General features: G+C 32.8%; 1 protein-coding gene across 1 annotated transcript in view; it reads right to left on the reverse strand.

Annotated features, from left to right (window-relative positions):
- Nucleotides 1-13,913, reverse strand: part of LOC129222157 (putative RNA polymerase II subunit B1 CTD phosphatase RPAP2) — a 37,163-nt gene extending 23,250 nt beyond the window's left edge. The window contains exons 1-4 of the mRNA XM_054856613.1: nucleotides 13,682-13,913; nucleotides 11,923-12,025; nucleotides 8,953-9,051; nucleotides 4,161-4,226 (exon numbers count right to left, since the gene is read on the reverse strand). Of these exons, the coding sequence (XP_054712588.1) occupies nucleotides 4,161-4,226; nucleotides 8,953-9,051; nucleotides 11,923-12,025; nucleotides 13,682-13,725 (312 nt within the window). The 5' untranslated portion in view covers nucleotides 13,726-13,913. The remainder of the gene's footprint in view (nucleotides 1-4,160; nucleotides 4,227-8,952; nucleotides 9,052-11,922; nucleotides 12,026-13,681) is intronic.
- Nucleotides 13,914-15,707: the final 1,794 nt, after the last annotated feature.

Raw genomic sequence — 15,707 nt, forward strand, 5'->3', positions numbered from 1 at the left:
ATAAATAACTCGGGAATCGTCAAAATGGATATTTCATGTGTCTATACGTTCTTAGGCACTTATCCACGTGCGGTCGAGTCGTAAATAAACCTCAACATTCATTCGGGGGTGATGTAAAATGGAAATTAAGGTCGATTTTTGAGTTTTTTTGCGAATACAATACTTCCTTTTCTGTAGAATGAAGTAAAAAACGGAAAATAAAACCTTTTTTTCTGAGGGGGTTTATTTACGATTCTGAAAAATTGAATTTTTTCAACTTTTCAGGAAGTTTTAATTGAAATTTTCAGCAAAAAGTGATAAAATTAGAAATTTCTGGAACTTATTGCATGATTATTTAATTTGCATACCAATCAGAAAACATTTAATCCTTTTTGCAAAAAAAAAGGAATTTTTTTTTTACAACATTTACTCAATAACATCAATTGGGGGAACCATTAGAGGTGAGAGTATATATACTTTGATTAGGGTGTCACCCCCTCCCTCAAAAAAGGAAGTTGGTTTATGAAGTCGCACATCCCCTTATATTTTCCCTTTTAGGTCAAAAAAACAATTGTAAAAAAACCTTTCATATAATTTAAACAATGGCATCCCGTGCCCTTTTGTGCCTGAAAGTGTAAACTAGCCCTGGCGTACTAGGCTGAATAAAAAAAAAATTTTTTTTTTGAAAGTTTGAAACTTGATGTCAGTAAAACATTGCTCCTTTTACCCCACAAAAATATTTATCCAAATTAAAAAATATTTAGGTGTCGAGCTGAAGGCCTAAAATTTGTAAATTTCACAAAAATGGATTTTTTCCGTTTAACTTTTAAAATACTAGAAATACCTAAATTTAAATAAAGTAACAAGTTCAAAAATTATTAGCAAACAAATTTTTAAATCAATATTTGCAAATGAATAATAAAAAAAATAATATATTTAAAATGAAAAAATTAACTTGAAATTTAAAAAATCCATATTTTGAGTACTACCATGTGGAAGACTTAAGTATAGCAAGAGAACAAAAATTGCGATTAAACGGTTATTATCAACTCTACTGTTTATATTTTTCAGCTTGATAACTTCTTAAAATTTACCTTACATTTAAAAAAAATATACAGAAAAAATAAATTTTTTAAAGAAAATTACAAACTTTAGGCCTCTTGCTGGAAACCTAAATATTTTTTGATTTGTATAAATATTTTTTTGGTATGTGTGGGGCTACAGAGGCAACGTTTTATTAACATGAAGTTTCAAACTTCCAAAAAGAATTTTTTAAAAAATTCGGTGAAGTAACAGTGTTGGTTCACACTTTCATGCGCAAGTCGGCACGGGTTGCTGTTGTTCAACTTGTATGAAACTTTTTTGCAGTTTAGAATAATTCTACTAAGACAAAAAGCAAGGCTCAAAATATTGCCACAATTGACTCAAAATGGGTTTGAGATAGACTGTGTGATAGTGATCGACAGGTTGACTATCGCTGTTATAGACGAATTTATGTTCACACAGTTTAATTTTGCAAGAGAAAAAAGAGAGAAATTATTATTATCTTTTTCATTTATTAGATTTGAAATCATTGTTACCTTTGCTTGGAATTGTTTTACATACACATACATAGGATTATATAGTCAATCAAAAAAAAAATCCTCACAGGCGATGGAAGGGGTGTAGACTTCTTGTGTGTGACACTGGTCTTGAGCAAAGGAGAATAAGAAAGGACCTGATCCAGTTATTTAAGTTTATTAAAAGGCAGGATGCTCATGGTGTAAATTTCTACAGATGGAAAAACCAGGCATCGTTTTAAGCTTTTCAAATCCCAAAACTTATCTTGAAAGCAGGAAAAATTATTACTTTAACTGAGTTGTAGGCATTTGAAATAGTTTACCAGAAGCAGCTCTTACTAGCAATGGGGTTTTGTTTACTTAACTTAGCTGGTAATTTAGTTTTAACAAGGCTCTTAATCTTCATTGAGGTTTTATAAATTGACTAGGACCAGCTCAGCTGGGCCCACAGTCTGTTGCATATCACTTTTGTATTTGTATTATAAACACTTGTGACACATTAATATTAGTGATGTGCCGGATCATTAAAAAAAGTAGATCTGCGTATATGGATCCGGATCCGGCTCATTAGTGTCAAGATCCGTGGATACGGATCTCAAAATGTTTTTGCCCAATTCAACTGTCCAAATGTAAAATTTATTATGGAAGGTATTCCTGTCACTATAATAACACTGTTTCTTCAAAAAATGTCATCTACCGCAAAAATATAATAAAGTCTATTACTCTTTGAAGAAATCTCCGTTAAAATTGATGGAGAGTTGGAAGGAATGGGTCAGCGCAACATTAATGCTTAAATAGAATGTGAAATTTTTTTTTTATCTTGCTCCGTAGATGTAGGATACAGAAGCAAGCAGGGCTGGATTTGGAAGTGTGGAGGCCCCGGGGCAACAAAGGAGTGGAGGCCCCTAATCAGGGTTCGAAAAGATCATCATATTTTCGAAAATATCAGATACTTTGATATACATCCCAATATTTTGATACATATGTATAGATCCAATATTTTCGACCCGTGAAAGTTAGGATATTTTGTAAAAATTTTATTGTGTGGGCCCCTTTGTTGTGGAGGCCCCGGGGCAGTAGCCCTGCCTGCCCTCCCCTAAATCCGTCCCTGGGAGCAAGAATGTAAAGCTGCTACTGGATAGGCTAGGAATAATTTTTCATTTTATTTTAGCATAAATGCAGCGCTGACCCATTCCATCCAAATTACTCCGACTGACAAAATAACAGAGCCGGGAACACCTTTACAAACAGTAAATAGAGACTTTTGTCTCACTTTTTTTGAAGGATGCCGGGAAAAACCAAATGAAGAAAAACAGAAACCCCATATCAATAACAAAAACTAATATTAAACTAAAAATGAAAAAAAAAAAACATGTCCCGTTGCCTTCTGAAATGATACCTTATAATTTAAATAGGGAATAAAACCTAATTTAAACGGAATTTAAGAGTCTTTTTTTCAAATACTTAAAAATTTTTAGAATAGAAAAGATCCGTTTAAGATCCGTCAAAAAAGTAACGGATACGGATATCCGGAACATCACTAATTAATATAGCAAATTGCTGCAAAAACATAAAAAGGAATAACTTAATTCATTGAGTACGGTTAACTCTTCCTTTAAAGGACACACGAAACTCTACAGCCTGGATTTTAAAAACTGTTTAGTTTAAGAGTAATAGATAAACGAATGCTAGCTGAAATGTGCATTAGACTACTAAGCACATCCTCCAGCGTTTTAAAAATGACACACAACTGTGAATGAAGTTTGCAGGTAATGCATATTAAATATTTTTGAATGAAATATTTTCCATTTGATTATAAAAAATGTTTTTGATCAGTAAATTAAAGGTTAAATGAATAAATAAAGATACTGAAAAAATAAATAAATAAATAAATAAATAAACAAGTAATCAAATAAATTAATTAATGTATAAGGACAAACAAAGTAAGTAAAAGATTGAATGAATGTATAAATAAGTGAATTACTAAATTAAGCTATGTTAATAAAGTTAATTAATGAAGAATACATAAGAGATTTAATAAATGACTGGATAATTAAATGAAATTAAGTATTTTACTTTGCCCTGCATGTACTTGTCTAATTGTACAAAATATTTAAAATACAAATGAGCTTAGTATTAACTAAATAAATACTGCACCCAACATGAAGGTCTCAATTTATATTTCAAATTTTAATTACAAGAACATTTTCATTTACAAATACCAAAAATAATTTTCGACTTAGAACAAAATGTTACAATATGAGTATCAATTTTTGGAAATTGCTTGTATTATTTATTGTATTCAATGATTTTCAGAGGTAATTTTTTCTTGACTGGAATAGACTACATTTGTTACTACATAGTTAAAATATTACTAGATAAGTGGCGCTAAAAGCAGAGTAAATTTTTCAACATTTCACTTTGCCCCGCTATTTTATTTTGCCCCACATCCCCCTACATGCTATACTTTTTTTCTAAATAACGAATTTTCTTGTTTAAACTTTAACAGTATTAAGCATAGAAAGGTTTTAGTTCACTATGCTTTTGTCAATTTGTTAAAAAAAAGTGTTAAAAAAGGGGGGGGGGGGAGGGGAGGGAGGGTATGCAAAAAAGGAAACTTACTTTTCTTTCACTAAGCTCATAGACCTTGTTATTTGTGCAAGAAATGTGAAATTTTTGCTTAGTAATCTGAAACATTAAAAAATATTTCAATGCCTTGAAATGGAAAATAGTACTACAAATTCAGTTTTTGAATTTATGAATACAAAACCAATACATCAAAATCATCTAATAATATAATATAAATATTAATTGAAGTTTTTAAAAAGGAAATTAACTGAAACAATAACAATGCAATTTTAGCCAAAATCTAATATATTAGGAAAATTTTTAATTTCACAAATTTACTCAAATAACATCCAGATTGTATTCATATTCTTCTTGCCTAATATAATACTAAAAACAGCACTAGTGTGCCATGTTTATTACAGCTGAGGGAAGTAATAGTTTCAATAGGTTTGTATAAAATTGAATTAATTCTGCAGCTGAAGTTTTGAAACTTTAAATGTTTTGCTGTATATTCTATTTGCATAAGTCTAAGAAGATACAGGCTGAAGCAATACTTCAAAGAAAGAAGGAACAGGAAAATATCAAGAAAAGAAAGCAGAGGAAAATATGAAGAAAAGGAGAGAACAAGAAAAAACAATAACGAAACCACGAAATTACAGAAAGAGGAAAGTCATCATTGAAGAAGAAAAGTAGCATCCAGCTTTGAGTTTAGAAGGAGAAGAATTATGAAGAAGACTGTTTACCTACATATATTTTTATTTTTACATTTGCATATAGGCAAATCACCTTCCTACTTATATTAGAGGTAAAATGTTTCCAATTTGGAAGTTCAAATGCAGGTAACTGTTTTACAAGAGTTTAAATCTAATTTTTGCTTGTAAAAATCTCGCTGTCATCTTAAGTTCTATTTTTTATTATGATGTTAGTTTTCTGGTTGGTTAAGTACCCAATTATTGTACATTTGAATTTAAAGGCTTTAGTACTAAAAACAAAAAAACATTTGCAAATTTTTGAGAGAAAAAGCAAATTTTGTCTATTACTCATCCTTTTATCCTGTCTGTTACTATCATCAGATTTTTCGGTGTCTGTTACTAGAGTTCGAGCTTTCTTCGAAATTGAGCAAATAAAAATAGAATTGACCAATTTAGAGGATCCAGAAGCAGCCAAATGTTAGACGAGATGTTGTTGCATGGGAGAAATATAGTTTAAAAAGTCTAAATGCATTATAAGGGTCAGAAAGTTGAGTTAACTTGAGAGCAATGTTTTAAGCATGTCAGTTACTGATGCCATTACCTTATGTAGAGATGATAGCATTTTTAATATAATACATGGATTCAACTATACAATGAAATTATTTAAAATCGTATTATTAACATTAATTACTTGAGTTAGAAGTTTGTGTAAATGAAGAGACAATTACAAAAAGAAGAAAAAAACCAATAGATGTAGAAAATTTTGGCAAATGTAGAAAATTTTAGCTGCAATTTTTTAATTTATAAATCATAGCTTCAAATCTAAAAATACAGTTTTTAGTAAAAAAAAAAAAAAGGGGGGGGGGGAAAAAAGGAAAAAAAACATATATATCGATAAAACTATCAATTATGAGATAATTTAGCCAAAACAGCAGTAACATGTTTTTTTTGTCTTGCACATACAATTGAAAGTTGTCATTTGTATCAAATTGATACGTAGAATAGACTTTAAGAACCCAGATTTAAAATCTTTATTATAAGTAAAAACCTTTCTCAATTAAACAACATAGGGGCCACTTTTCAATACTGAAACTTGTAATTCAGTCCTTAAAAAATTGGCGGATAGATTTCTGTGTTCTTCAATTAAAAGTTTCTTTTCTTTTAAAGTTCGAGAATGGAATCTAGCAATATCCACCGGAGAAATAATTCTCTTTTGCTGTTATATTCAGTGGGGGATTAATTGTGCTGCAATTGGGCGCATTAGAGAGGGGCCCTTACATCCAGATCCTAAAAATGCATTGCAAAGGGCCACCAAAACTGTCCACCAATCAAAATCTGCCACTGGATACATTTCAATTAAATTCCCACAAAATTATTATTATAGTATAAAGCAACCCCAGGAGTGGAACAATTACAAATGTCAGGACTAGCTGTTCCGGAAAATGTTTTCACAGCAAAAAGCAAAAACAAATGACAGATTATTTCAAAAAAAAAAAAATATATATATATACATTTTAAAGTTTGTTGCTTTTGCTTTATAATTTGAACAGAAGAGTAAGGTGTAATTTAGGGTTTACATCAGCTCAGTGGCTGTCCATAAATTATTCACTTTTTCAATGTATTTGACACAAATACCCCTTTATCACAAAGTGTCACACTTCACCTTTCCCCCTCCTCTCCCTTTATCATGTGTTATGCTATTTTTCATAAACATATGGGCAGTTCTCAAAAGGTGGGAACAAACACAGACCTCAACTTTGAAGCTTCAACACCAAATAACTTTCATTTTAATTAACTCAAAAATTTTTGAGTTAAACTATAATACTGTATAGAGACAAGAATTGACATAAATTATGGAAAAAATGCTCTTCAAATGCCCTTAAAAAAATATTTTCTTTGCTAAAAGGCACAATTTTGGACATACCAAAACGTTAACTGAGCAAATGTACCATTAAAAAAAATTTTTTTTTAATTATTTCCATACGTTTCAAAAAAAAATTAAAGGTATGAATCTTACACTGAATAACTTTTTGTTAATATTTTACACAGATAACAAAAATAAAGATAGATTATTTACTTTGTAAACGATTTAAAAAAAAAACGTAACTTTGAAATTTGATGTATGTCTAAAAGTTGCGATCTTTAAAATGCTATTATTTGAGAACTAAGTATATGATGTTTTTGTTTTAAAGGTATTTATCGATCCTCAGAATCAATTTTTAATTGTTTAAAAGTGTTTTCATAAGCTTTTATGCAGTATCTTAGAAGAAAAATGATTTTTCTTAAACATACATGTGAGATGTCCAAATGGCGTTACGATCTTGATGCCGATAATTCTGTCCGTTTATTCATAATTTTTGATGATCCACTGTCTTCTAACCTCAATAAAAAAGGTTATTATAATGTTATCTTTTTTAATCCATTGGTATTTTGCATAATTAATACGTTACACATTGAACAATGCATAAATTACAGTAGTAACATGGCTTTCTATGATCGAACGAAAGCCATTTTGCGCTAACATCGCCAAGCAAACTTCCGCTGGCGACATTGGCGACAACACAGTATACGATACGCTAAAGGTTACCAGAGGGGAATTCCAGTCTGACAAATGTAGTTTATCGTCAGCTGTACCACTTTTGGCGACTTTATCACCTGCGCTAGCAATTTTTTTTTTTTTTCCGCTTTTATTATTTTAGAATTCTTTTTCTCTTCTTTCTTTTGGAAACATAATTTAACGATCTCCAAATAGAAATACGAATTTCTTTCTTCAATAATTTTTTTAGACATCATTTTAATTCTTATGACATTAGAAAAAATATTCATTATTAAAACTGATGTCACTTTTTACAATTGTATTATTTTTAATTTGAAGCTTTTTTTTAACTTTGCATCAATTTCTTCAAAATCATTCCAAAACTTTATTAAATGTAAGGAGCAGCATGTATAGCCATTCAAGTATTTCATTAATATCCTCTTTATTATTAAATTGCAAAATTTAAAAAGTAATAAATAAAATTTTCATTGGAAAAGTTAAAAATCAGATTAACAATTGTCAAAAATGATGAAACTTACGTTATGATGATGTCCAAAATCCGTTACCTACAGGAAAGCAATGTCCAAAATCTGTTACCTACAGATTGCTGATTTAATTTGCTAATTAACAATTTTTACAAATACCTGCTGTCTTTTCATGTTCATATATTGTGTTCTAGGTATGCATACTATAGAATAAAATCAAAATTGATGTCAAATTCGAAAATTTTTGAAATTGCTCAAAGTTAACTTTTTTGTTCCCACCTTTTGAGAACTGCCCATATTGTTATACAAAAATGTGGACATCACACTACTTGTTACCATCTTTCTCCCCATTGTCAGAAACTCCCCTTCCACTCTCCTAACATGACATTATTTGTGGATGACCCCTCATTGAGAAGGGATGAAAGTTGGAGGGGGTGAAGCTTTCAAAACTAGAATCAAGGATTTCAAGTCATGTGATACATTTTCAAATAAAGTATTGGAAGAAATCAGGTTTCTTTCACTCATTTCGCATAAAATGTGTCTTCATAGTTGAACTATGTGACTTGGTGTCTTTGCATCAGCATTTCCTAAGCCAATGATTGGAGTTGCTTCCTCTAATTAAATTCCTGCTCTAAGCAACCCTTTACCTTGGTGTTATTATCACTACACTTTTTCTTTATTAATTTTATGTGGTTTGTTACATAGAAGATTGAATGCAATTAATATTCAATGTATATAGTTTTTGAGTTACATTTTATACACAATACAAACATTTTAAAACAAAGCGTTTTAATTTTAATTGCTCCCACAGTTTAAGCCTTTCTCGGATCATCCCCAATTTTTACTACCCAAGGTACCCATGCCACCTAATTTCGTGGATAATCAAGAACAGTATACTGTACTTAATTTAATAGCTGACTGTCAGTACACACGCCAATCCTGCATTAACTTCATACGAAGTTAGTATATGGTTTTCCTCTGGAAATTACACTACTATGGTGTTGATCATCTGCTATATTACAGTACAGAGAAATTTTGAGAGCTATTAGTCATTAACCTTTGTTTTATTTGAGCTTTTATTGTTAAAGGACATCTGTAAATAATCTTATTTATCACATCATAACTATCGGTACCTGTTTTATAGGATTTGGACAGAGAGGATATCCACACATATGCTCAATGCTTCTTTCTTGAATAACATCATCATAATCCCCTCGACATAATTTAGAACACTGAAATTGAAAATTAAAACCAGTGAAATAATTAATAATACAAATAAGAATAAAAAAAAGATACCACTTAGAAAAAGTATTAAGATTTGTTAGGATGATGTTTTCCCTATTTTTAGCTACAATAATCCCTATTACATTTTGTGCTGAGTGTTTTTATTACATAAGCCAATTCAGAATAAGAAGAATTGAATTGCATTAAATGCTGTCAACTGGGGTTACTGGTCTTTGCAGGCAACATTGTCTAAACAATGGAAAAGAAATTGTTTATACTAGAAGATTCCAAACTTTTTCGAGTTGAGGCACCTCTTGAAGAACTTGAGTTCTCGTGGCACCCTAGTCTATCTATATTATATACGTATATATTGATGCCAAGTGGTTTTTGCGGCACTACTGGGTGCCGCGGCACCCACTTTGAGAACCCCTTTCTATACTGTATTAGACATAGAGCAAAATGAAAAATAACAATGTTTAATTGCACAAAGTTGCATATGTGTGTCTCAGGATTACAAGGAAATCCCTATTTTCTATGCAAAATAAGCGAGCTTATGATGAAAAGACATCATCAATAGGCTCACTTATTTCACAGTGAGGAAGGGGCTCCTGGTTAACCCGAGACATGTGTTTGCTGTAAACCGCAATTTTTTGCAGTTAAACATAGTTATTTCATGTTTTACTTTTCATGCAAAGGTAATTACATATAGGAGAGTGATTATCACTTATTTACATCATGTCAAGGCAGCACTACATTGACCTAATCATTACTGGTGAGAGATGTAATGATTGAATTTTTGTCTTTTGAACCAGTGTTACCAGAAAAAAAGCCGAGGGTGTTAACACATGTCTGAAATAATTGGATATGCTTATAAAAAAAATTCTAAACACACGTTTTTCCACAACGCGAAATTTCGACTTGTGCGAAGGGTCTTGGAACGCATTCCTCGCGTAAGTCGGGATCCAACTGTATACCTATTGTTCACAAGACCAAAGAGAGCCTAAATTTCTGTTTTTAAGGCTTTAATTTCGAAACTAGGGGGAGAACCCCCTTTTCACATGCGTTTTCACAAATGCCTTGATATGTAGCAAAAAATTGCATTTTAAGTCTTTTATTTGGAAAAAATTTCGATGGAAACTAGCTTATCCAGCCCTTATCATCTAACTTGCAAAAAAGCAACTTAAATGAAATTTTTTGGGACTTCAATTACAAACGATTTTTGATAGGACCCCCTTCCTCCCTAGTTTATATCGTGATGATAGCTTTAAAAGGAGGTTTCTGGAGGAGAGCTCACAAATCTTTGATCCCTTTCTAAAACAGGTATAAATACAGTTAAAAATCAAATTTTTAGAGCCTCAAAGGCAAAATATTTCCAGGAAGGAAGGATTCTAAGCACCTTCACACTTCCTTTAATGTAAGCAAATATTACCTAAAGGTGCATTTTTCGGCTGGACAGCTGAAGAGATAGAGAAGAGCACCCTTCTTTTTCTAACTTCTCAATGTATAATGAGAGAATATTTTGGTTTCTAAGCTTTATTTTCAAAAAGTATTTTGGGGCCAGCACTTGAAACCCGACCTTTCTCCATACACCATCAAAAATAGACAAAATGCGTTTTCAGTTTCCTAATTTTCAAAATTTCTCAGAAATTTAAATTTTGAAACATTTTCGAGGGAGATTCCAAAATTCACCCCCTCACTTAATGTCTCGATACCCCGAAAATTGAGTTTTTAAAAATTTCATTTTAATAAAATTTCTGGGGAGTTCGGAGTTTGTTCAAAAATTTCGGATGGCCCCTCCCAAAACAATTGGCTGGATCCGCCACTGGGTAGAAATGTACCGTTTGTTGCATTACGCTTGCGACAACAATAAACTTTCAGACAGACAAACTTTCAAAATTAGTTACACTGTTCCTCAACAAATGGCACTGCAGGCATTTTAAAAGGTATAAAATAAAACACAGTCTGTACAGTCGCCAAAATGACCAGTATATTTGAAAAATCAATGCTGCCCGCTTAGTTTTTATTGATTTTTCAGACATACCGGTCATTTTGGCGATCTTACAGACTGCGTTTTTATACCTTTTAAAATACCTGTAGCGCCATCTGTTGAGAAACATTGTAACTAATTTTGAAAGTTTTTTTTATCAAAAAATTTACTGTTGTCCCAAGCATAATGCAAAAAATGGTACATTTCTATCCCTGCCTGTTTATTTTTTATTGATTTTTCAAATATATCAATCATTTTTGGAACAGCCTGTACCGTTGGTTTCAGTTGTGACCCTCAGAAGCTCACTTAGAAGTTGGAAGCTTATGATTTAGAGCAGCTGAAAGCAACCCCTCGATCGCGAACCCTTTTTCAGTCGATCCTTACAACATTTTGGAACTTTTTTTTTCCTTCAGAGTAACATGAAAAAAAATTATTTTCTGCAAAAGAATTTGGCTGAACTTCTGAAACAAAAGTTATTCAAAACATTTCCAGATCTTTTTATTATCGCTGGAAGTTGGAAGTGCCCTAACTTCTAAGCTTAAAGTAATATTCAAGAGAAATATTCATTTCTTACTTTTGCTATTGAAAAAAATCCACAAAAGAAAAAACAAATTTACAAATTAAACTTAATTTGAATGTTGTACAAATGCTTAAAGGAAGAAAACACTGCTTCGAACAACAATTTTCAAATGCCACAGAAAGGGGAGATCCCCCCCCCCCCCCAAGTCGATCTTGGGCCTCACCAAGCTTAGAACGTAGATCGGTACAGAATTTAGGTTGTTGATCGCTGATTTAGAGCAAGAAGTGACTTAATAGCTTAATTTATTTTAATACTTAATTCAAATAAAATAATAAAGTGAGGGATACTTAAAAGTAGAAAGTTTATACTTACATTTTGAAGGAACCAATCTACTGAAATTTCTTCTTCTAGCATGTCTTCAACTATTTTTAAAATGGAGCGCTTAATCTTTAGAACTTTTTCCCTCGCTGCAGAACTAGTCAAAATGAAATCATTGAAATAAAATTAGTTTATTTGCATTTAAAAGTCAAGGAAGCACAGCTAATAATAAGTTTTGCTAGTCATAAAAGCAGAATCAAGTGGGAAAATTAAATATCCAGCTAAAAACACTTTGATTTTATTAACTAAAACTAATTACAAGTATCTTCTTTGTCAGCAAATAAATATTTTATGTCATTAAGCCAGTTTTCTCCCAGTCAGTTAATAATAAAATTGTTACCAATAGCATGAATATAGGCTTAGGATTTTATTTAACGTTTTTGGAAAAAATTCCACATTTCTACATAATGTGGAAGTTTCAAATTCCATTAAACACAAAAAAAAAAAAAAAAAAAAAAAAAACCCTCACTCTTTCAATTGGTACTAATATTTTAAATGAGCAAGTAAGTTTTCACTTCCAAAATTATGAAAAAGTTCTAATTATGTTTAATTATTTATGTTTTAAATTAATATCTAGTGTGATTAAAGTCCAACAGAAGTGACACCTAGCTAAGAACAAAGCCCTAATCAAGTGGTTAACTGGTCCTTGTAAAATTTGCCACTTAAATCAGAAGGACTATACATTAATCAAGCCTTGCTAAGAACTAAGCACAATCCAAATCAAGTCGTCTTTTGAATAAAAGAAAAGAAAGATCAAAATTGGTTCATTCCTTAAGGAGCTACACTAGGTAACAGACAAGTGCACTGTCAAACTTACAATGCTCATCCTTTTTGGATTTAGAGATAAATAATAAACAATGAAAACATCTTTAAATTCAGAGAAATTGAAGCTGAACAAAACTTTTTCATTTTACATTGTAGCTGTGTATCTATTTGCAACCCCAATAAACTATAGAGGGCGATGCAGCCATTGTCTAATGGCGGATGAAAAAGGTAAAACAAACAAATGCCGTGACTTATAACTTGCTTTGACACTTAGTGAATGACAGTAATTTTTCATCGTGTTTGTGGGAAGCTTTCTTTTTTATTCTTCTGAAATTACATTACACCATAAACTGTCTGAAGCTAGTAATTTACCCCAAAGAAAACATGTGGAATGGAATGTTTTACCTTTTTCCTTAGTATTATTACTCACCGCAAGGTACCGTATTCGAGCTCTGGAGATGCGAATTAGCAAAGGTTTAAAAAGTTTTCAAAGAATTATGCATTGTTGGTGAAAAATTTGAACCAAATTTTGTTTTCTGTATCAGTAATTTTTGAACCTGAAAAAGTCCGAGCTTAAAAAAGAAATATAATTTAGCCCATATTGCTGTGATCTGCAATCTCTTGAGGAAAAAGTATCCATCTAAAACAGAAAACAAATTCTTCAAGCTGTACATCAGCTTGCATCTGGCGTATGTTAACTGCCGAGATAGTTTCAGCTAAATACACTTGAAAAAGTTACTAAGAGTATTAAACAATATCCCCTCTCCGTTTGAATTTTACTTCCCCTATTAGCAGAGAATTTTCATCTAGAAATAATTCAGAACACGAACAAATGATTTTTAAAGTTTGATAATTGTGGCTTTCTACATAATTAAGAAAAGCTATGTTGGTTTCAAATAATTCTGTAATTTTCTTCCTAAATATAAAAATGTTATGATTTTTTATTCAATCATGGTTAAATGTACTCCGAAAATTTTCAAACACTTACACTTGCTTCTGCTTAGAGGCATTCTCTGTTTGAGTAGGAGCCATAAAGACAAAATATTTTTAATTAAATGAAGTTGTTGAAGTTGAATAAGAGTCTTCAGACTCCAGGTTGATGAGAGGACTGTGTGAAAAACGCCTTTTTAATTAAATATTTACATTAATATATCGAAATTTCCGCAACAAAAATCATACACGGATCCAATGCAAAACATTTTTGACATGTAAATGTAAACATCTTCGGCTTCACCTCCTAAAATCAGCTGACACGAGGCTATATTAGGTTGCGTTCGACGAGCCTCACCGGTATACCGGTAAGTAACCGGTAACAAATCGCAGCGTTCTATCGTGGTTCTATTATCTATTGGTTACCTCACCGGTTACCATTTTAAACTGTTGATTGGTGGATTGGAGCAAGTGAGCATTAGCTGTCACGTGATTAGCTAACCGGGCGCTACCGGTCAAGCTCGTCGAACTAAGCTTAGTGTGCTCCACTTTAAAATGAACAACTTGCAGAAAAAGATGCTTAAAAAAATTTGCTAATTACACAAATAAAACTGATTGACTAGAAATATGCAATTGGAATACATTTTCAAATCTTTTCTAACCGTGCTCGGTACAATCATAGGTTGCGTTCGACGAACCTCACCGGTCGACCAGCGAGTAACCGGTACGAACCGCAGCGTTCTATCATCTAACGTTTACCGCACCGGTTACCATTTTAAGCTGTTGATTAGTTAATTGAAGCTTGTGATCATCAGCTGTCTCGTGATCGATTAACGGGTAGCTACCAGTTGAGCTCGTCGAACGCAAGCTTACAAAGCATTTTGCGTACGCATGTTTCCCGTAAAGATGAGATTTTCTCCTCCGAAAGGAAACATGTGCATTATAGTGATGGGCATAATCGAGATCTTTTGATAATCGAGATCTCGGGAATCGAGTACTTCTGATAATCGAGTGATTGATAATCGAGATCTTTTTAGTTCGAGAACTCGAGCGATTGATAATCGAGATCTCTTGAAATCGAGAACTCGAGCGATTGACTTCTCGAGATCTTCCGAATCGAGAACTCGAGCGATTGACTTCTCGAGATCTTCCGAATCGAGTACTCGAGCGATTGACTTCTCGAGATCTTCCGAATCGAGTACTCGAGCGATTGACTTCTCGAGATCTTTGGAATCGAGCACTCGAGCGATTGATTTCTCGAGATCTTTTGAATCGAGTACTCGAGCAATTTACTTCTCGAGATCTTTTGAATCGAGATCTCGAGATGTTTTAAATCGAGATCTCGAGATGTTTTAAATCGAGATCTCGAGATGTTTCAATCGAGTTCTCAACCTGTATCTAGATTTCCTGAGTTCCAGAATCAAGTTTACTTTTACAGGGGTGCCCGCTAAGGGTGTCCATGGTGCACACAACGCCAATAAAACTTTAAGGGGAGAGGGGGGTGAGAGTGTCTTTCAAATCGCATGGGGGGGGGGTTCTTGTCCTAGGAGTTGCTTCGTAATATTTGAGAGGGTGCGCCATCGCTCTTGAGGGGTCGTGGGAGTGGGAAACTCTGATTCTAGAACAGCTGACTTCTCGATTTGTTTCTGTAGGGTTGCGCACGAGGGGATGGTGTACCATCAAGCTCCGTAATTTAGGGGGTCAGGAAGGGGCGATTCCCCCCCCCCCCGGGTTTTCGAAATAATGGTACTGACATATGTGGGCGTAGGTTTTGTTATTAACTTGTACAATATACACTGAGTACATATATTCTTTTATCCCCCCCCCCTCGCCCCTGTCCTGGAAAATTTGAAATAACGGGCCTGAGTGTCTTGACGCGTACTTCTGTCATTGCAACTTTGAGGGTAGGCCCGATGGGGAGACGATTGACTCCTCTGGTCCCCTCTGGACCAGAGGGGATCAATCACCTCCCTGGTTTTGAAAATTAATGCTTCTTAATGTACGGGAACGTGCTTTTTGTAGTTTTTCGTTTAATTTTGCACTGGGTACACACCCTTTGCCCCCCTCCCTCAAACTTCACCCTG

This window comes from Uloborus diversus, chromosome 5, assembly GCF_026930045.1.
Source record: "Uloborus diversus isolate 005 chromosome 5, Udiv.v.3.1, whole genome shotgun sequence".
Taxonomy (NCBI): Eukaryota; Metazoa; Arthropoda; class Arachnida; order Araneae; family Uloboridae; genus Uloborus; species Uloborus diversus.